General features: G+C 34.8%; 1 protein-coding gene across 1 annotated transcript in view; it reads right to left on the reverse strand.

Annotated features, from left to right (window-relative positions):
* HOOK1 (hook microtubule tethering protein 1) overlaps positions 1-22,715 on the reverse strand; it is an 86,758-nt gene that overhangs the window by 21,160 nt on the left and 42,883 nt on the right. Inside the window, exons 10-14 of the mRNA XM_077149476.1 lie at positions 19,646-19,786; positions 18,377-18,578; positions 17,755-17,865; positions 1,406-1,493; positions 1,265-1,325 (exon numbers count right to left, since the gene is read on the reverse strand). Of these exons, the coding sequence (XP_077005591.1) occupies positions 1,265-1,325; positions 1,406-1,493; positions 17,755-17,865; positions 18,377-18,578; positions 19,646-19,786 (603 nt within the window). The remainder of the gene's footprint in view (positions 1-1,264; positions 1,326-1,405; positions 1,494-17,754; positions 17,866-18,376; positions 18,579-19,645; positions 19,787-22,715) is intronic.

Consider the following 22,715-nt stretch of genomic DNA (forward strand, 5'->3'; position numbering starts at 1 on the left):
TTATACTGGTGGTAATGTCAGTTTTTTTATTTTTGAAAAAAAAATTATTGAAGGTTTATATGCACATGCTTTATAAAATGCAATAAACGAACGGTAATAAAAAAATAATACTCTTGTGCCTGCTGCCCTCCCAAATTTCATTATCTACAATGAAATTTCAATTCATCCCAATTTTTCTTCCTCTGAATGACATAACATAATTAAAAATACAGGCTCTTATGGCTATTTTTTCAATTGTCCATTTTAGAGTCATGACTGACTTCCTGCCAAGAATGAAAGATAAACAACTGATCTTGCTTTACATACCTATGACGTCCCTCATTAGAGGTCTATATATTGTTTTTCATCTTCTAATACTTTTAAAACTTAAAATTAACTCAAAGTGGATAATACACTTAAATGTAAGGATCTAAAACTATAAAGCTCCTAAAAGAAATAAAAGAAGCAAATCACAAAATTTGAATCCATTTATGTGAAATGTCCACAACAGAGCAGAATGTAATTTCTACTTTCTAGGGCTAGCTTGTGGAAAGCTGGGAATGAGGAATGACTGTTAGGAGGTTTACGGTGTATCTTTTGGGTATTATGAAAATTAGTGGTAATGCTTGCACAACCCTGTGAATATACTAAAAACCTCTAAACTATACATTTTCAAAATGGATGAATTATATCACATATCACATAAAATGAGATATGTGAATTATAGCTCAATAGCGCTATTTTAAACAAAGAACAAATAAACATAACATGTGAATTTGTTGCCAATAAAGGGAAAAGAAAACCATAAAAGTGTCAGACCAATCAGATAGCTGGAAGCAAAAGTAGTAAAAAGACCATGATGAAATTGGGGGGTGAACAGGAACCTCTAAATTTTGTATTTTTCTTTAACGTCTGTTTAATTCTCTGGATATTTTTTACAGCTCCTAGTTTTTCACCCACGTGGATTTAAATGCAGCACACTGAAAAGATTTTTCATGGAGTTAAATAATAGGAAAATATGTTCAACATAATAAAGGTCATCTTACAAAAATTAGAACATGTTATTCAGATAGTTTATGAAATTTTAACTTCTGATTTTCTAACAATATGACTTAGAAAACTTAAGCAGATAAAATAATTTTCAGATCATGACTCATAAAATGAGTTTTAATGGCTAAGACATTTATGAAAAAAATGAAGAAATCACAATTTCTCCTATTAAATATTGATCAATAAAAACAAATATACCTATATTCCAAAACAAAACAAAACAAAACAAATATACCTATACTCCACCGGCATAATCTCAGCAGCAAGATTCTCATAACTTTTTGTGGCAGCTGTATCTAAACAACAAAAATCAGATTAGCATTTCAGTATTTCTACAATTAAAAGAAAAAAATTTTCCAAATGCAGTAAAATTTACCTGTTTGGTTTAGGTGATCCTGTTGCACTTGTGAACATCGAAGCTCTTCATTTGTTTCTTTCAGAGTATCACGCTGTTCTATTAGTCTCTTAAAAAGAATTGATTAGACAAATTTAATTTTTGCCCACATTGTACTTTATGTTTATAATTGTTAATCTTAAATTAATCTAATAATCATGGCTTAGTTAATTTAAAATGACATTGTTTTTGCTTTAGTGCTAAAAATCTCATTTTCTCTTTTATATAAGAGTTATGAGAGCTTTCATACAAAACATGGTTCGTGATTTCTCCATCAGATAATTTAACTTTGAACCAAATAAAAGCAAATAAATGCAATTATGTAACACAGTGCAAATATGCAACCTTAGGGCTACAAAGACCGGGGATTTAGGAGGCAAACAGACTATGGTTAGAACTCCATTTTCACTACTTCCAAGCTATATTATCACAGGGCATTGTTGTTATTTGACCTGATTCAGTGCTTAATCTGCAGGAAAAGGCTTATTCCCAGGGCATTTATTAAAAGCAATCATCAGTAATTCTTTAACATCACAGCTGCCTGAGACACTGGTATATGTTCAGGTAAACAGGTGCCAAGCCAAAAATAAAAGAAAGATATGAGAAACACAATGTCCAAATTGGGCTTTGAAAAGCTCCCACATATTCCTGGAGATCTAGAAGGCCATCCATGTGCAGAGGTGTGCACACGCCTAGGAAAGATCTGAGGACCCCAATCTCTCACCTCCGGATGTCCTTGATGCATGTGCAAGCAAGAAATAAAAGGCAAAAGGCAGAGTTTTAAACTGCCTGAGAACTAAAAGTGCCTTCCAACACACACACTCAGCCCTTCGGCAATGGCTAGAGAATTATTGTTTTAAGGAATTTATTTTAAGCTCTGACCAAACCCCAATCATTAATTGACCACTATTCTGAGCAAAGACTTCAATGGCTGCACATGAAAAAGAACATAGAATTTACAGAATTAGTTCAGAAAAGTCACTAAAAAAGTCTGATTTGCAAAGTTCACACATTATATTATTTAAAATGCCAGGGTTTCAAGAAAAAGATAAGACACACAAAGAAACAGGAACATATAAAAGCCTATAACCTGGGAGTGGGGGGCGGGCGCAGGGAACAGAGGGGAAGTAGTCAATAGAAATTGTCAACAAGGGGACCAAGTTGGTGGAAACACGAGACAAAGACGTCAAATCTTTATATGTTATAAATTTGGTCAAAGAACTAAAGCAAACTATGTGTAAAAAATTAAAGGAAAATATAAGAATGATATCTTACCAGAGTATCAATAATAAAGAGATTAAAAATTACAAAAAGGAACCAAAAAATGCTAGAGTTTAAAAAGTATAACTGAAATGGAAAATTCAGCAGAGTAGCTCAACAGCAGATATAAGCTAGCAGAAAAAGGAATGAGGAAACTTAAAGATAGGTCAATTGACATTATCCAGCCTGAGGAACAATTGAAAAAAAGCAAAGAAAGCCTTAGAGACCTGTGAGGAACCATCAAGCATACTTACATATGCATAACAGGAAACCAAGAGGAGAGCAGAGAAAGGAACAGGAAGAACATTTGAAGAAATAATGGTCAAAATGACATCCAAAATTTGATTAAAAAGATAAATCTATGCATCCAAGAAGTTCAATGAACTCCTAGTAGAAGAAACTCAGAGAACCACACTTAGACTTATCATGGTCAAACTTAAAAAATTCAAAGACAAAGAATCATGAAAGCAGTACGAGAAAAATGATCCATCATGTAAAAGGATCCATGAATAAGATTAACAGCTAATTTCTCATGAGAAATGACAGCCAGAATGCAGTGGGATGTATTCATAGTCAAAGTGTTAAAAATGTATAAATTGAGATATTCCCAACCAAACAACTTACTGGTAGAATTTACTAGCAGAACTGCCCTACAAAATCCTAAACAGAGTTCTTCAGTCTGAAATGAAAGGACACTAGATGGTAACACCCGAATCCACGTGAAGAAATAATGAACACCAATAAAAGCAATTGTGTATGTAAATATATAAAGTGTATTTGTTAATCTTTTATTTTCCTTTTTTATTTGAACAATATCATAAACAGTCATTATAAATTGTGCTATATGACAATTATAGCACAAATGAGAGGGAGGGAAAGATATAATATTGAGGTAAAATTTATGTATATATGTAAATTAATATTTAAACTAGATTTTAAGTTAAGATGCTGTCTTTTTGAAATAATGGTCTCATTTCCAGGAAGACAGCCAATTAGAGTAGCTCGAGATTAGCCCTGCTCCACAGAAAAGTTAGAGAAGGGACAGGAAGGCAACTGAGGCAGCAATTTGGGAGTGCAGCTGACCTGCACCACATGCAGCAGCCCTGTTTGCAGAGGCCAAGGAACTGAGAGGCAGAAAGTCGGAGCCTGGGATAAAGGCGCAGAGCCCACGGACTGCACCAATGGGAAAGTGGGACTAGGAAGTAAGCCAGGCCATGCTCCTTGGCCATGCTACCCTCACCAGCGCAGCCAAACAACCAGGAACTCACCCCACACCCCACACACCTGAACTCCATCACCTGCTCCCATTCCCCACGCTCCAGGCACCCCCACCCACCAGCTTACAGTTCACGTACCTGCCCCACACCCCTACCCCAAGTGCAGCCCAACGCACCTCTCCTGCACACCCCCCAAGCACTACCAACCCTACTGTTCCCTGCAGGCTATTGCCAGCACATAAAGGTTGCAGGCACTAAACTACATACCTAAGCTACCCCTGCCCCCGGCCCATAGTGTTGCACAGCCTTACCCCCCACTCCCTGAGCTCAATGCATCCGTTTAAGGCACTCCCAGGCCCACGCATGCGCATGGGCCCCCAATCACATCATTCAGCTCTGGGAACCACACTTTACAGCAGTCCTAGAACCACGGATGCATACAGCCCTCAGCTTCACTGCCTAGCTCTGAGAAAGTGGCAATCTGCACAGCCAGGTCACATATGCCACCAATCCACAAAGGCAATAACACGGACCTGCTGCCACAGTCTACGCATGCACACACAAAGAGCCCCGTGCCTTAGACCAGTGCATACCACAGTTATGCCCCCAACACTGGTGCACCCACACAGCTACATCCTCCCTGCCCACTGGGTGCCCATGTTTACAAGCATCAGTGTAATATCCCCAACCTGCACCCATGCCTGACCTGAAACAAATCATCGTACTGAGTGCTCCAACCCATGCCCTGCTCCCTGCTATACAACCATCCCACAAACACAAGGCCTTAGACTACTGAAAGAAATCAAACCGCAAAGTAAATCAATCAAGCTATTTATATGCAAGTAAGACAGGAGAAGATTACTAAGCATATCACAACACAGACAGATATAGCCCAGCCAAATGAGAAAATTAAAAGAACAGAGGAGACACAGTCTTTGGAACAACTAATCAAAGATGTTCATATAGCTCTATTTAATAAAATAAGTGGGAAAGCATATGACATAAAGGAGATAAAGAAGACAGTAAAAGAGCACAAAGAAGAATTTGAAAGAATAAATAGAAAAATAGCGGAAATCACACAGATTAAAGACTCTTTTGACCAAATTAAAAACATACTAGAGGCACACAACACCAGATTTGAAGAGAGAGAAGAAAGAATAAGTGATACAGAGGACAGGATAATTGATTTCAAAGACTCAAAACAGCAAATGACAAAAAAGATGGAAAAAATTCAATGCAAACTCAGGGAAACGATAGACAAAACAAGCACACAAATATAAGGATCACTGGTGTCCCAGAAGGAGATGAGAGGAGTAAAGGGCTAAGAAGAGTAGCTGAGGATATAATGGGGGAAAACTTTCCAACTCTCATAAAGGACATAACTACATGAGTAAAGAAGCCCAAAGAACTCCAAACAGAATAAATCCAAACAGGCCTTCCCCAAGGCACATACTAATCAGTCTAATCAGTCTGTCAAATGTTGAAGAGAAACAGAAAATCCTGAAAACAGCAAGAGAAACACAATCTACTACATACAAGGGAAACCAAATAAGACTGAGTTCAGACTACTCAACTAGCACCCTGGAGGTGAGAAGCCAGTGGTATGATATATTCAAGATCCTGAAAGGGAAAGATTTCCAGTCAAGAATTCTGTACCAAGCCAAATAGTCCTTCAAAACTGAGGGAGAGATTAAAGTTTGCACAGACAAAGAAGTCCTGAAAGAATCTGTTAACAAGAGAAAAGCCCTACAAGAAATACTAAAAGGTGTTCTGCCAGCTGAAAGAAAAAGACAGGAGAGGGAGGTCTAGAGGATGGCACAGAAGAGGAATATCACTAAGAGTAATTTAAAGAATACAAAAAGAAAGAGGGAAAAGAATATAGAGATCTGACAAATAAAAAAGATAAGATGCTGGAATCCAGAAATACCTTTACAGTAATAACTATGAATGTTAAAGGACTAAATTTACCAATTAAAAGATACAGATTGGCAGAATGGATTAAGAAACATAATCCAGCTATATGCTGCTTACAAGAGACTCATCTTAGAGACAAGAATACAAATAGATTATAAGCGAAAGGATGGAAAAGGATTTTCCATGCAAGTTGTAACCAAAAGAAAGCAGGAGTAGCTATACTAATATCAGACAAAATAGACTTTAAATGTAAAGACATCATAAGAGTCAAAGAAGAACACTATCACTGATGTGAACCGACATTTGAGAATCAGCTTGGAATATATCATTGGTAACAGAGACCAGCAGGAGTTAGAAACAGGGTAAGATAATGGGTAATTGGAGCTGAAGGGATACAGACTGTGCAACAGGACTAGATACAAAAACTCAAAAATGGACAGCACAATAATACCTAAGTGTAATGTAACTATGTTGGAACACTGAATGAAGCTGCACCTGAAATATGGTTTTTTGTTTGTTTGTGTGTTTGTATCTTTTGTTTTTGTTTTTTTTCTTTTTCCTTTATATATATATATATATATATATATAATTAGTATTATTATTTTAATTCTCTTCTCTATATTAACATTCTATATCTTTTTCTGCTGTTTTGCTAGTTCTTTTCCTAAATCGATGCAAATGTACTAAGAAATGATGATCATACATCTATGTGATGATACTAAGAATTACTGAGTGCATTTGTAGAATGGAATGATTTCTAAATGTTGTGTTAATTTCTTTTCTTTTTTTTGATTAATAAAAAAATTAAAAAAAAAAAAAAAAAAAAAAAAAGAAGAACACTATATACTAATTAAAGGGTCAATTCACCAAGAAGATATAACAATCATAAAGGTTTATGCTCCTAATCAAGGAGCTCAAGTACATGAGACAGACAATGGCAAAACTGAAGGGAGTGATAGATGTTTAGGAGACTTTATTACACCACTATCCTCTATAGGTAGAACAACCAGACAGAAGATCAACAAGGAAATAGAGAAGCTAAATAACCTGATAAATGAACTACACCTAACAGACAATACAGGTCATTGCACCCCAAAGCATAAGGTTATACTTTCTTCTCTAGTGCTCATGGACCATTCTCCAGGATAGACCATATGTTCAGGCACAAAACAAGTCTTCATAAATTTAAAAATAATGAAATTATTATAGTACTTCTCTGATCATAGTGGGATGAATAAATGGATCTCAATAATCACCAAAGAACGAAAACATTCACAAATCTGTGGAGATTAAATAACACACTCTTAAACAACCAGTGGGTCAAAGAAGAAATTGCTAGAGAAATCAGAAGCTATCTGGATATGAATGAAAATGAGAATACAATTTATCAGAACTTATGGGATGTGGCAAAGGCTGTGCTGAGAGGGAAATCTATTGCCTTACATACCTATATTAAAAAGCAAGAAAGAGCAAAAATCGAGGACCTAACAGCAAACCTAGAGGAACTTGAGAAAGAACAACAAACTTACCCCCAAAGCAAACAGGAGAAGAGAAATAACAAAGATTAAGGCAGAGATAAATGAATGGGAGAACAAAAGAACAATAGAAAGAATCAATAAAACCAAAAGTTGGTTCTTTGAGAAAATCAATAAAAGCGATGGGTCACTAGCAAAACTAACAAAGAAAAAAAAGAGAGAGGATGCAAATAAAATCAGAAATGAGAAGGGATGCCTTACCACAGAGCCTGAAGAAATTAAAGAAATCATAAGAGGATACTATGAACAACTATACGCCAACAAACTAGACAACTTAGATGAACGAGCTACACTGACTCAGGAATAGAAGATCCCAACAAACCAATCACAAGTAAAGAGATTCAATCAGTCATCAAAAATCTTCCTACAAAGAAAGGCCCAGGGCCAAATGGCTTCACACAGGAATTTTATCAAACATTCCAGAAAGAACTAACACTAATCCTGCTCAAACGTTTCCAAAAAATTGAGGAAAAAGGAACTCTAACTCATTTTATGAAACTAATATCATTTTAATATCAAAACCAGGTATAAGAAAGGAAAACAACAGGCCAATCTCCCTAATGAACACAGATGCAAAAATTCTCAATAAAATATTAGCAAATCAAATCCAACAACATATTAAAAGAATTATACACCATGACCAAGTGGGGTTTATACCAGGAATGCAAGGTTGGTTCAATGCAAGAAAATCAATTAATGTAATACAGCACATTAACAAATCAAAAGAGAAAAATCACACAATCATGCTGATTGATGCTGGAAAAGCATTTGACAAAATTCAGCATCCTTTTCTGATAAAAACACTCCAAAAGATAGGAATCAAAGGTAACTACCTCAATATGATAAAGGGAATATATGAAAAACTGACAGCCAGCATTGTACTCAATGGAGAGAGGCTGAAAACCTTCCCCCTAAGATCAGGTACAAGACAGCGATGCCCACTGTCACCACTATTATTCAACATTGTGCTAGAAGTTCTAGCTAGAGCAATCAGGCAGAACAAAGAAATAACAAGCATCCAAATTGGAAAGGAAGAAGTAAAACTCTCATTATTTGCAGATGATATGATACTATGCTTGGAAGATCCTGAGAAATCTACAGCAAAGTTACTTGAGCTAATAAATTCAGCAAAGTGGCTGGAAATAAAATTAATTTGCAAAAATCAGTAACATTTCTATACACAAGTAATGACCTAGCTGAGGAGTCAGTTAAGGAAAAAATTCCATTCAAAATAGCAACTAAAAGAATCAAATACTTAGGAATGAACTTAACTAGGGATGTAAAGGACTTGTGTACAGAAAACTACTTAAACATTGCTAAAAGAAATCAAAGGAGATCTAAATAGGTGAAAAGACATTCCCTGCTTATGGTTAGGAAGGCTCAATATAGTTAAGATGTCAATTCTCCCAAATTGATGTACAGATTCAACACAGTACCAATCAAAACTCCAATAACCTACTTCGAAGATTTGGAAAAGTTAACTACCAAATTCATCTGGAAGGGAGAGACCCCAGATAGCTAAAAGTATCCTGAAAAAGAAGAATGAAGTGGGAGGATTAATACTCTCTGACTTTAAAACCTATTATAAAGCTACAATGGTCAAAACAGCATGATACTGGCACAAGGACAGAAGCACTGACCAACGGATTCAAATTGAGAGTACAGAAATAAACCCCCAAATCTATGGTCAACTGATTTTTGACAAGGCCCCCAGATCCTCTGAACAGGGACAAAGTAGAGTTTTCAATACTTGGGCATGGAAGAACTGGCTATCAACAGCCAAGAGAATGAAAGAGGACCCCTATCTTAAACCCTACACAAAAATTAAGTCAAAGTGGGTTCAATAGCTAAATATAAGAACTAGCACCATAAAGCAGAATAAAATGTAGGGAAACATCTTCAATACCTAGTAATAGGAGGTAGCTTCCTAAACTTTACACTCAAAGCACAAGCAACAATAACAAAAAATAGATAAATGGGGACTCCTCAAAATCAAATGCTTCTGCACCTCAAAAGACTTTGCTAAAAAGGTGAAGAGGCAGCCAACTCAATGGGAGAAAATACTTAGAAATCATATATCAGACAAAGGTTTGATTTCCTGTATATACAAAGAAATCATACAACTCACCAACAAAAGAACAAACAACCCAATTATACAATGGGCTAAAGATATGAATATGCATGTTTCTGAAGAGCAAATACAAATGGCTGAAAAGCACATGAAGAGATGTTCATTTTCACAGGCTATAAGGGAAATGCAGATCGAGACTACAATGAGATACCACTGAATGGCTGCTATTAAACTAACAGGAAACTAAATTTGGAGAGGATATGGAAAAACTGGGACACTTATGCACTGCTGGTGGGAATATATAAGGTGGGAATATATAATGGTGCAGCCACTGTGGAAGACTATCTGGCGACTCCTTAGGAAACTAAATATTAAGTTGACCAAATGACCCAGCCTTAGAACTATTTGGTATACCCAGAAGAGCTGAAAGCAATGACACAAACAGACATTTGCACACTGATGTTCACAGCAGCATTATTCACAATTACCAAAGACAGAAACAAACCAAATGCCCATCAACAGATGAGCGGATCAGCAAAATGTGGTATATACATACGATGGAATATTATGCAGCAGTAAGATATAATGACTTCCTGAAGCACATGACAAGATGGATGAGCCTTGAGGACATAATGCTGAGTGAAATTAGCCAGACATAAAAGGATATTGTATGAGTCCACTTTTATAATCAGCATAAAGGCATAATGAGAGGCTATAATACAGAATATAGGGGACTTAGAGATACATAGAAGCTAGAGTTCAGAGAACCATTAGCTAATGAGGTTGAACTCCAATGTAAGGAAACAGATAGAAGTGAAGGTGGTTCTCTAGTGGGTCTATTAAGTAATATTACCATATTGAAAATGAACAAGATTGAAAGAGGTTGTATTGTCCTACCGATTAACACTAGAAATATGAATTTCTTCTCACAAAATTCCTTCAAAGATATGATTCTTATACAAAGAATGTTTACTTGCAGGGTATAGGGGGAAAACTGCTATTGCATGCTAAGAGCTATATTCAAAAGCAAATCATCAGAGCGGGCCACGGTGGTTCAGCAGGCAGAATTCTTGCCTGCCATGCAAGAGACCCGGGTTAGATTCCCAATGCCTGTCCATGCAAATAAATAAATAAATAAATAAATAACCGTTAGTCCTACTACAAAACAGCAGAGGTAAATAATTGGGTGAGGGACAAGGGTTAAGAGGAAGTTTAGGTTTCCTATTTTTCTAGGGTGTGTTTATTGGTTTTGCATCTCTTGGGAACAGTGAAATTATCTAAAATTGAGAATGTTGATGAACTGTAGACATTGGGCCTTCTACATGATGTCCAATGAATGCAGATGGCTGAAGGATGCACCGACGGAGAAGTAGACTGGCGAACGATGGTGTACACTTGTGAATGAAGGATGTAACTGCTACAAAATGGAACAATGTCGTGAGGTACACAATGATGTGAATGAATATGTGGGGCATCTGGTGAGAAAACAAGCCAGAAATAAACAAACAAAAAAAACAATGGTATGGTCAGCTTTAGAAAATGCTTAGAAGAAAATGGGCCTAGGTTGTAAGCTTTTAGAGCAGACACATTAAGTCCAGACTGGTGATTATTATTTCTGGATTTTGAGAGGCTATTTCATATATGTAACCTGATATTTAGAGATAAGAACAAATCCAAATAGGTTGGGGTTAAAATAATTCAGAACATAGGGGTAAGGAAGACAGTGTCTATATTTTAGAACCACACATACTCTTTGAGACCAATGGAAGAAAGGTTTATTTAATCTGGAACTGAAATTTTCAGTAGTGCATAATCTAATTCAAACTATCTGTTGAATTAACAGCTGAAACACTGTGCTTCCTGTTTCAATGAGCTCATTTGAACAACTGAAACACAGGAAGCATAGAATAAAAAAGAGGTCTGTGCTGGTTTGAAAGGATGTATGTACCCTAGAAAAGCCATCTTTTAATCCTACAAACATTTTGTAAAGACAGCCATTTCTTCTAATCCCTGTTCAGCACTATATGTTTGAATCTGTAATGAGATCATCTCTCTGGAGATGTGACTCAATCAAGAGTGGTTGTTAAGCTCGATTAGGTAGAGATGTGTCTCCACCCATTCAGGTGTGTCTTGATTAGTTTATTGGAATCCATAAAAGAGGAAACATTTTGGAGAAAGCTGGAGATTCTCAGAGCAGAATGACATAGCCACAAGAAGCAGAGAGTCCACCAGCCAGCAACCTTTGGAAATGAAGAAGGAAAATGCCTCCCAGGGAGCTTCATGAAAGGAAGCCAGGAGAGAAAGTTAGCAGATGATGCTGTGTGTGCCACATGACTTTCCAGATGAGAGAGAAACACTGACACTGTTAGCCATGTGCCTTCTCACTTAAGAAAGAGACCCTGAACTTCATCGGCCTACTTGAACCAAGGTATCTTTCCCTGGATGCCTTAGATTGGACATTTCTATAGACTTGTTTTAATTGGGACTGGACATTTCTATGGATTTGTTTTAATTGGGACATTTTCTCGCCCTTAGAACTGTAAACTAGCAACTTATTAAATTCCCCTTTTTAAAAGCCATTCCTTTTCTGGTACATTGCATTCCTGCAGCTAGCAAACTAGAACAAGTTCCTTTAATCCTGAATAGATTACTGTAATGCCTGGAAACATTCTAGACTATATTAACCAGATAATCAAAAAGTATTGGGCAAAGTCCCCTGAGGGAGGGGAGAAAGACAATGGGACTATTGAACCTTACCATCAGGGAATCCTCTGATACTATGTCAAACTTTAGGGACACCCAAATCAATAGGCCAAGCCCTCGATCATGAGGCTTACTTTTGTGAAGCTTACATAGGCAGCAGAGAAGCTTAGACTACCTATAGGCACGCCTAAGAGTTACTTCTGGAAGACCTCTGTTGTTGCTCAGATGTAGCCTCAGTCTCTCTAAGCCCAACTCTACAAGTGAAATCATTGCCCTCCCCACTGCACGGAACATGACATCCAGGTGCAAAAGTCTCCCTGGCAACATGGAAGAGAATTCCCAGGGATGAATGCAGACCCGGCACTGTGGGATCAACAATTATATCCTGACCAAATGGGGTAAAAGAAGTATAATTGATAAAGTATCAGTGGCAGAGAGAGTTCAAATAGAGTCGAGAGTCTACTCTGGAGGTTGCTCTTACACAAGCTTCAGGTAGACCTTGCTACCTATCATAACCTGCCAACCCCCCACCAAGACCATTCCAGCCATTCCTAAAGAACATCTAGGGCAATATATAAGATTCCACAAGGGTTCCATGCACTAGAGTAACTTTCCAGAAACCTACAGCCTCCAGATGGGTCACTGGTCCAGATAAGTCCTGACACCTAGCCCAGCCTCTCCAGAACATCAGATAGTTCCATCTCCCTACCCCATATTACTGATAGACCCTTTCAATACCAAAAATTTAGAATTGCCGTAGCCCAAACAACCCTAAAGAGAGGTATGGAAAGATCAAAGGTAATCGTGGAATTACACATAGAAGATAGGATTTAACAAATGAATATGAATGCTGAATCATTAAATTGATATCTCTTTTATTTAGAGCAGCTAGAAGTAAAAACCTAAAATTGTAAAACTGTAACCCATGTCAAAGTCCGAAATATGTTCTACAACTAATTGTGGTGCTGTGCTTTAAAATCTATGGGTTTTGGTATATATGTTATTTTTCACAGAAAAAGGGGGAAAAAGTCGACTGTGATAATAAAGTATTTAAGTTCTCTAGCCTCCTATATTCTGGAGCAGCTAAAAGGAAAACTATGAGAGGATGATATATATGTAAGCTCATGACAAACTCTGGGATCCGTCCTGTAACCACTTGTTGAAGAGTACTTTGAAAACTATTGCTTTTTTATTTCTTTGTTTTGTATGTATGTTATATTATATAACAAAAAAAAGTTTAACAACAACAAAAAAAATGTTGTCATTTCCAGAGTAGCCATTAGAAAATAACTGTAAGAAAAAACAGTAAAAGAACAGAGTTAAAACAGTACATTAGAAAACATCTATTTCACACAGAAAAAGGCAGTAGTGAAGGAACTGAGGACCAAAGAAAACATAAGACAAATAGATAACAAAATGACAACCATACATGCTATCTTATTAATAATGGCATAAAATGCTAATGAGTTAAAAACCCCAATCAAAAGGCAAATATTGAAATAATAGACTTTTAAAAAAATTATCCAACTATATGCTATGTAGAAGAAACACATTTTAGACTCAAAGACATAAAGTAGTCTGAAAATAAAAGGATGGAAAAGATTTATCATGCAAACGGTAACCAAATGAGAACCAGAGAAGGTATACTAATATCAGATGAAACAGACTTTAAGACAAATATTACTAGAAACAATGAGAGATATTTCATAATGATAGTCAATCCATGAGGAAAATAAAAAAAATTACTAAACATATGCACCTAACAAAAGAATCCCAAACTACATATAAAGCAAAAATGGAGAAACAAAAAAAAATCCCACTTTTAATAATAAATAGAATAACTAGGGTAGGCCATGGTGGCTCAGCAGGCAGAGTTCTTGCCTGCCATGCCGGAGACCAGGGTTCAATTCCCAGTGCCTGCCCATGCAAAAATAAATAAATAAATAGATAGAATAGAATAATAAACAAAAGTTCTAAAAAGAAAGACTTAGCAAAATTATAAACCAAGAAGACCCAAAGACACTTAGCGAACAATCCACCCAACAACATCAGAATAATATGCTGCTTAAGGGCACACAGAACATTCTCCAGATAATCCATACACTAGGCCGTAACAAAAGCTCCAGGAAATGTAAAAAAAGGACTAAAATCATAAACAGTATGTTTTCTGATCATAATGGAATTAAATAAGAAATTAATTATAATAAAATGAGAAATTCACAAATAGGTGGAAATTCTTAAAAACACTATGAAATAAACAATAGATCAAGGCAGAAATCACAAGGGAAATTAGAAAATATTTAGAGATGAACAAAACAAAAATACAATATACCAAAACTTATGAGATACAGCTAAAGAAGTGTTGAGAGGGAAATTTATAGCTGTAAACACCTATATTAAAAAGGAAGAAAAATCTCAAATCAGTAAACTAATACATTATCTTCAGAAACCAGAAAAAGAACAAACTAAACCACAAAGGAAGTATGTTAGGAAACAAAGATTGAAGCAGAAATAGATGAAATAGAGAAAAGAACAAATGATAAAGAAAATCAACAAAATCACAAATTGGTTCTTTGAAAAGATCAACAAAACTGAAAAACCTTTAGCTAAACTGGCCAAGAAAAAAAAAGAGGTGACTCCAAAATCACTAAAATCACAAATGAAGGAGGGAATATCCTTACTGACATTACAGAAACAAAATGGATAAGAGAAACTACTATGAATAACTGTATGCCAATAAATTAGACAACTGGGATTAAATGGATAAATTCCTAAAGGTAGACACAAACTACTGGCACTGATTCTACGATAGAAAATCTGAATAGACAGGAGAGAGTGGATTGGTAATGTAATAACTTCCCACAAATAAAGCTGAGGTCTAGATTGTTTATGAAAACACCAATTGTTCCTAAATTCTAAAAAAAAATAGAGCAGAGAAAACCTGTCAATTCATTCTAAGTGTCCAGTATTACCTTGATACCAAAACCAGGCAAAGATTTCACAAGAAATGAAAATTACAAACCAATATTCCTTATAATATATATAGACATAAAAATCCTCAACAAATGAATAGGAAATCACATCAAACAACATATGAAAAGGATTATAAACTTTGACAAGTGGAATTTAACCCAAGAATGTAACACTGGTTAATACCAAAGGAAATCAACATGTAATATACCAGTAAAGGATGAAAACCACATGATTATCTCAATAGATGCAGAAAAAGCATATGACAAAATCCAACTCTTTTATGATAACAACACTCAGCAAACAAGGGATAGAAAAAAAGGAGCTCAACCTGATGAACACCATCTATGAAAAATCCACAGATAATGGTGAAGGACTGAATTTTTTTCCTGTAAGATCAAGAATGGAACAAAGGTATCCACTCTTGCTACTTCTCTTCAGCATGCTGCTAGAAGTTCTAATCAGGGCAATTTGACAAGAAAAAGAAACAAAAGACATGCATATTAGAAAAAAAGAACAACTCTTCCTATTCACAAATGACACGATTTTGTATTTAGAAAATTCTAAGGAATACTCCTAAAAACTATCAGAAGTAATGAAATGAATTCAACAATGTTGCAGATTCCAAAAATCAGTACATAAAATCAGTTGTATTTGCATATATAAGCAATGACTGATCCAAAAATGAAATCAAGAGAGCAATTTCATATTATATCATCAAAAAGAATAAAATACTTGGGAGTAAATTTAGTCGAAGTCTAAGACGTATACACAAAAATCTACAAAACATCAATGAAAGATAATTAATTGAAGGACGCTATATTCATGAATCAGAAGGACTTAATATTTTGGAGATGGCAATGTTCCCCAAACTGGTCTATAGATTCTAAGCAATCCCTATCAAATTCACAGCTGAAGTTTTCAGAGAAATTAATAGGCTGATCCTAACATTCATAAGGAAATGCAAGGGATCCAGAATAGCTAAAAAAAAACTTGATAAAAAGAAAGAGGTTGGAAGACACACATTTCCCAATTTCAAAACTTACTACAATGAATCAAGAAGGTGTGGTACTGGCATAATGATAGACATAGTGATCAGTGATACAGAATGGAAAGTCCAGAAATAAGTTTTACTGCTATAAACAGGTAATTTTCAACAAGGGTGACAATTCAATGACATAGGAACAGTCTTTTAAAAAAAAATGAATATCCCCATGCAAAAAAATGAAGTGGACAGCAACCTTACATCATATGTAAAAATTAACACAAAATTTATCAATGACCTAAGTACAAGATGTTTATGAAAACCCTAAAATTAGAACCATAAAACTCTGAGATGAAAACATAGCAAATCTTTGTGACCTTTAGTTAGGCAATGGTTTCTCAGAAACAACACCCAAAGAAAAAAGAAATAGATGACTTGAACCTAATCAAAATTAAAGACTTTTGTGCTTCAGATAATACTATCAGAAAGTGAAAACTCACAGAAAATATCTGCAAAATAATTTCTCTAATAAGACTTGTATCCATAATATATAAAGAATTCTTTTAACTCAAAAATAAAAAGACTAAGACTGAATTGAAAAACATGGACAAAGCATTTGAATAAACAGGTCTCCAAAGAAGATATACAAATGACCAGTAAGCACATGAAAAGATATTCAATATAATCAATTATTAGGGAAATGCAAATCAAGACCTATAATAAGATACTTCTTCAAACTCATTAGGATGGCTATAAACAAAAAGACATATATGAACAAGAGCTGTCAAGGATGTGGAAGAATCACACATTGTAGGTGAGGATGAAAAATGGTTCATTCTCTTTAGAAAACAGTTTGACAAGTCTTTAAAAGATTAAACATAGTTACCATATAACCCAGTAATTTTACCACTAGGTATACACTCAAGAAAATCGAAAACCTGCACAAGAATATTCATATGCAGCATTATTCATAACAGACAAAAAACTGAAATGACCCATATATCCATCAACTGGTGAATGGATAAACAAATGTGATATTATCCATACAATGGAATATTATCTGGCAAAGTAAAAGAATGAAGTACATACATGCTGAAATATGGATGAATCTTGAAAAATACTAAGCAAAAGAAGCTAGTATATATTTTGGAAAGAAGAGATAAATCTACAGACATAGAAAGAAGACTAATGGTTGCTAAGGATGTGGTAGGGGTACAGGAATGGGGAATGACTGCTAACGGATATGGAGCTTCTTTTTAGGGTGATTGTTCTAAAATCAGACTTTGGAAATGGCTGCACAACTCTGGAAATATACTAAAAACACTAATTTTTTCACTTCAGATGAGTGAATTTTATAGTATGATACCTCCATAAAAATGCTTTTTTTTTTTTTTTAGTGTATGAATGGTCCTGGAGAGCCACAGGTTGACAGAATAAAGTTGGAAAAGTTCACCCAGAGACATATGACCTTGTCTTCTTTTCCCTTGCAAAAGAAATTAACAAAGTCCATGAAGAAATGACAGTTAATTTTACAAGACTTTCTTTAACACCAACAATATCCATTTGGGGAAAGGCAGAAGGACTGACAGATACCAGTTTTATTCTAAGAACAGCAAAGCTAATATAAAATCTAAACAAAAGACATATATCTCAACTTTTCAATTATATGTGTTTACCTCTTTTTCCTTCAGTAAGGTTTCATGTTTTTCTTCAAGTCGCTTCATTTCAAATGCTAGTGTGTCTGCCCTTTTGGATTCTGAAGAAAGTTTAACATGAAGATCCTGAACCTTTTGTCAGAAACAAAAGCAAAAAATAGAAACAACAGTATGTAACATTGATACTTTGTCTTTCAGTTGTATAAATGAAAAAATTGATAAAATATTTTATATTGATTACAAATTCTGGTTATTTGTGGGAAATTATATGTAGATGAGAATTGGCATAAATTTCTAAATAACCAAATAATTTAGCCCAAAAAGTTCAGTTTCTAATCTAATGTTTCTTCTGTAGGTTGTTTGATAAATAGCAAAACAGAGTATTTTAGGCCATAGCTCCATTCTCTAGGCATTTACCATTGGAAAAATTTACAAGTTCAGAAAGCAATAAAAACATGAAAGAACTAGATAATTCAAAGTAATTCATCAACTCGAATTAAAGTTACAGATAAAACAAATTCGTCATAATAATTTCAGCTATGTGTGCTCAATCTGCAGTTTTATAATCTTTTTAATGGATCAAACGGAATAACAAAGTTGAACTCTTTCATGTACTAATTTAAAAATTAAGATATTTTCTTACCTGCCTTTTGTATGTTTCTAATTGCGTACGTGCTGCATTTGCCTTCTTCAATTCTTCTTCTAAGCTGACTGTATTATGCATATACATCATGTTTGTTTCCTGTAAAGTTTTTACTTGCTTCCGGAGGTCATTCAGATCTTGTAGTTTCTGACGATATATCTCAACAGTTGACTCGAGTTTATTTGCTTTATCAGAGGTGGCTCTATAACGATAAAGACAAAACATTACTGTGTAAAAACTAGTAAATGCATCTAACAATTTTATTTGGCTGTAAAATGAGTCTCCCCAAAACTATCAATTGGCTATTAAAAAAAAGAAAAATCCTAATCTTTGTGAAAACTCTAGAAACAGACCCAAGCCTAAAATGGTCTAAATTTCAACCTTCTTGTTAAAGAGGTGTCAAAATAAAAATGCTACAAATTTGGCACATTAAATTATCAAACTTTTATATAGTAGCATACAGTGTGCAAAAAGAATGGTGCTGCAAATATACTGAACAATTCTGAGTCAATCTGTAGGTTATAGGCCAAACTGTCTTTGTGTGTATCATTTAAGACTCTTTTGTTCTAAGAATTTAATATACTCAGGAAGTTGACCAATTTATAAATATTACTGTCTGGCAAAACAGTTTCCTATACAGTTGTGCTTGACTAACTGGGCAGGAGCAAAAAAGAATGAAACAAAAATAAATGAAATCACTTCAATATCATACGCTGGTGCAAATTAACGACTCTGAAGATATTGTTTTTAAATGGGTATTAAAACTGAAAAAAAAAAAACTAATAGGAAAAAATCGCAAAATGTGAAAATCATATGGATAGCCTGTTCACTTGAGGAAAATTTCATACGTGGAAGCTAAATATAAATTTTACTTTAATTGTCAAGCACAATTCTTCCTGAAATTAATGCTAGTGTACTTACGTATAACTATTTCCTCAAAAGCTTAAAAATGATGGTGGGAATGTATTTTCTTATACAAAAGTCACAAAACATACTAATGGTCAAGCTAAAAATATCTACAAGTTACTCAGTTACAAAATTCTAAGAAAAAAGTATCATTTAGGGTTATGGGTTCTAATAAAAACTGTCTTAACAAGACTAGAACATTATCTTTCAGTTGAAATAACTATGAACAAGCATGAACTTGGATATAAATTGTCCATACTTGGACACAGTGATAACTCCAAGAAGCTCTGATTAAAATATGGAATACCAAAACTGACTAAGTAGTAACTCAGTGGTGACAATTATATTTGGACGTACCCATACCTAAGTATATCTATTTCATCTTTCAGGGCTCTTGTTTCTTCAGCAAGACTAGTCAATTCATCATTCCGATGCTGAAATTCAATTAATTGCTTTTCAAGTTCTTCACAGTGAACACGATAATCATCTTTTGCAGCTTCGAGCCTTTCATAAAGAAAACAACTATGTATTTATAATGTAATTGCCATTATTTATTTTTCCTACTGAGCTATGTGCTTAAGAAGACATACTTAAAAACAAATGTAATCCACAATCAAAAGAGAAAAAATTTAAAGGGTAAGATAATTTCAGGCTGTTGGTTTTGAAACAGACTTGAGAAATAAACTTAATGTTTTGAATTTCCATTTTCACTTCTGTGAAAGATAATGCTGTGAGATAACACTGTGCTTAGTATTATCTCTAGTTCTAACAGAAATTTCTATTTCAAAGGATGAAGAGAAAATGCATGAGGTGCATATTAAACTTACTCAAAAATATACATAATATGTAAAGTGAAAACTGTAGACTGATGAATTAAGGATTGTCATGGTCAGCTGCATCCACAGCTGACTGCATTTGTAATCAGCTAAGGGGAGTGTCTTCTGCAATGAGTGATGCTTAATCTAATCAGAAGACGGCTTTTAAGGAGGATTCAGAAGAGCTGTCATTCTTCCTGCTTCAGTAGGCAAGCCTCTCCTGTGAAGTTCATCCAAACCCTTCATCGGAGTCGTCAGGTTCACAGCCTACCCTACAGTCCTCGGACCCCTACGTTCCCACGGTTGCACAGCCAGCTTCTCCTGAGAGTTCACTGAGGAACTCCATCAGAGCTGCCAGCTTGTGGCCTGCCCTACAGACCTTGAAATCTATGTTCCCATGGTTATGTGAGGCATTTTATAAATTTTATATCTACAGATATTTCCTGCTGATTCTGTTTCTCTAGAGAACCCTAGCTAATACAAGGATGAATACTTCAAACTCTAGAGCAATATCAAAAAGTAAAATGACAATACAGTAATGAAAATCAAATATTAAAATTATATTTTGTTAATCCAAAGAAAGCAGGAAAGAACAAAGAACAAAAGAACAGATAGGACAAATGAAAATAGGAGCAAAAAGACATAACTGAATACAACCACATCAATAATTACACAAATGATAAATGGACAGAACATGCCAATTAAAAAAGCAAGGCTGGGTTCATTCCCCAGTGCCTACTCACACACACACACACACAAAAAAAGCAAGGCTGAAATATATGCTAACTATAAGTCACATTTTAAAAAATAATTGCAGACCAATATAAATTATAGTCACAAAAATCACTTCAAAATACTAGCAAACAAAATACATATCTGGTTATATATAAACAGGATAATAAGACAAAGGGGTTTATCCCAGAAATATAACATTAGTTTAACATTCAAAAATCTATCAGAAAAAAAAATCAATCAGGGCAGTACAACGGTGGCTCAGTGGCAAGCTAGAGAACCAGGTTCAATATCTGGAGTGTGCCCATGCCAAAATAAATAAATTAATCGAATAAATCATATTTTTGTGGTGATAAAAAAATATTTATTCCTTTGAGCCTCCTATATTCTGGGGCAGCTAGAAGGAAAAATCTGAGATGATGGTATGGTAGCCCATGACAAACTCTGGGATCTATCCTGCAACTACTTGTTGAAGAGTGCTTTGAAAACTACTGTTTTTTTCTTTCTTTGCTTTACATATACGTTATACTATATAATAAAAAAAGTTAAAAAAAAATCAATCATAGCTTAAAAAGGAAAACTACACAATCTTTTCAAGATGAAGAAAAAGCATCTAATAAAAATCAACCCCTATTCATGGTTAAAAAAAAACAAAAAACCTCTTAGCAAATTAGAAAAAAAAGGGGGGGAACGTCTTCATTCTGATAAAGAACATGTATTTAAAAACCTACAACTAACATCATACTTGATGGTACTTAATAGAACATTTTCTCCCTTAAGACTGGGAACCAAGTAAGGATGTCTGCTCTTGCAATAAGGCAAGAAAAACAAATACACAGGAGAAATACTAAGAAAGGAAGTAAAATTGTATTAAATTCTGTTTGTACGACCCAGCAATATTACTCCCAGGTATCTGCCAAGATATATGAAAAATCAGATTCACAAAAAGTCTTGGGCCTCCAATGATCACACCAGCTTTATCTGTATCAGCCCCAAACTGGAAACAATTCAAATGCCTACCTAAAGGAAGATGGATAAACAAAATATGGTATAATGTGATATAATACTATAAAATTGAATGTACTCAGCAATAAAAGACTGAATTACTGATATATTTATCAACATGGATGAATCTTACAAAAAAATAGCCAGTCTCCAGAGTTCATACTGCATTATTTAATTTATATAATGTTCTAGATTGGAGAAAACTAATCTATGGTGGTAAAAAAAATCAGAAATCAACCTCTAGGGGATGAGGACTGACTGGGAACGGGCAGGAGATTTTCTGTAGTGTTGGAAATTATCCACATATTGATAAGGGTATGAATTACACAGATGTATGCATTTGACAAAATACATCAAATTTGTACTCAGTAGTGCATTTCACTATAAGCTATCTTGTTAAAAAAAACTGTAAACATACTGAACTCTAATAACAGGTCTCTTTTTACAGGGGTGTGGGATTCTGAAACTACTTTCTGTACACTTTGGGCTTTAGTCAATCAGTACTGAGAAAAATGGGAGCCAGGACTTTCTCTATTGGAGAAGGGAGTTACAATACAGAAATGGAGATAACTAGATATGAACCCTGTAGTGTCCATTTAATGAACATGTGGTTCATTTTTATATATTTGAAATACACATATTTTCAGCCTAAAAATGAACCACGTGTTCATTAAATGGACTAATAATTAAATAAATGTAGCTACATGTATATACAAGTATGTGAATATGCGTGAGTATGAACCCGTGTGAGTGTATTTCCTAGCTATGTCTACCATGGTGGCCTAGAAGCATTGATCAAAAAGCATACCTGGAACATAGGTCTTTGTTTATAAGTAATATTCTCCAACTGAAAGGAACCAGAGTTCACTGGAGAAATGGCT

Source organism: Tamandua tetradactyla, chromosome 2 (genome assembly GCF_023851605.1).
Source record: "Tamandua tetradactyla isolate mTamTet1 chromosome 2, mTamTet1.pri, whole genome shotgun sequence".
NCBI classification, from domain to species: domain Eukaryota; kingdom Metazoa; phylum Chordata; class Mammalia; order Pilosa; family Myrmecophagidae; genus Tamandua; species Tamandua tetradactyla.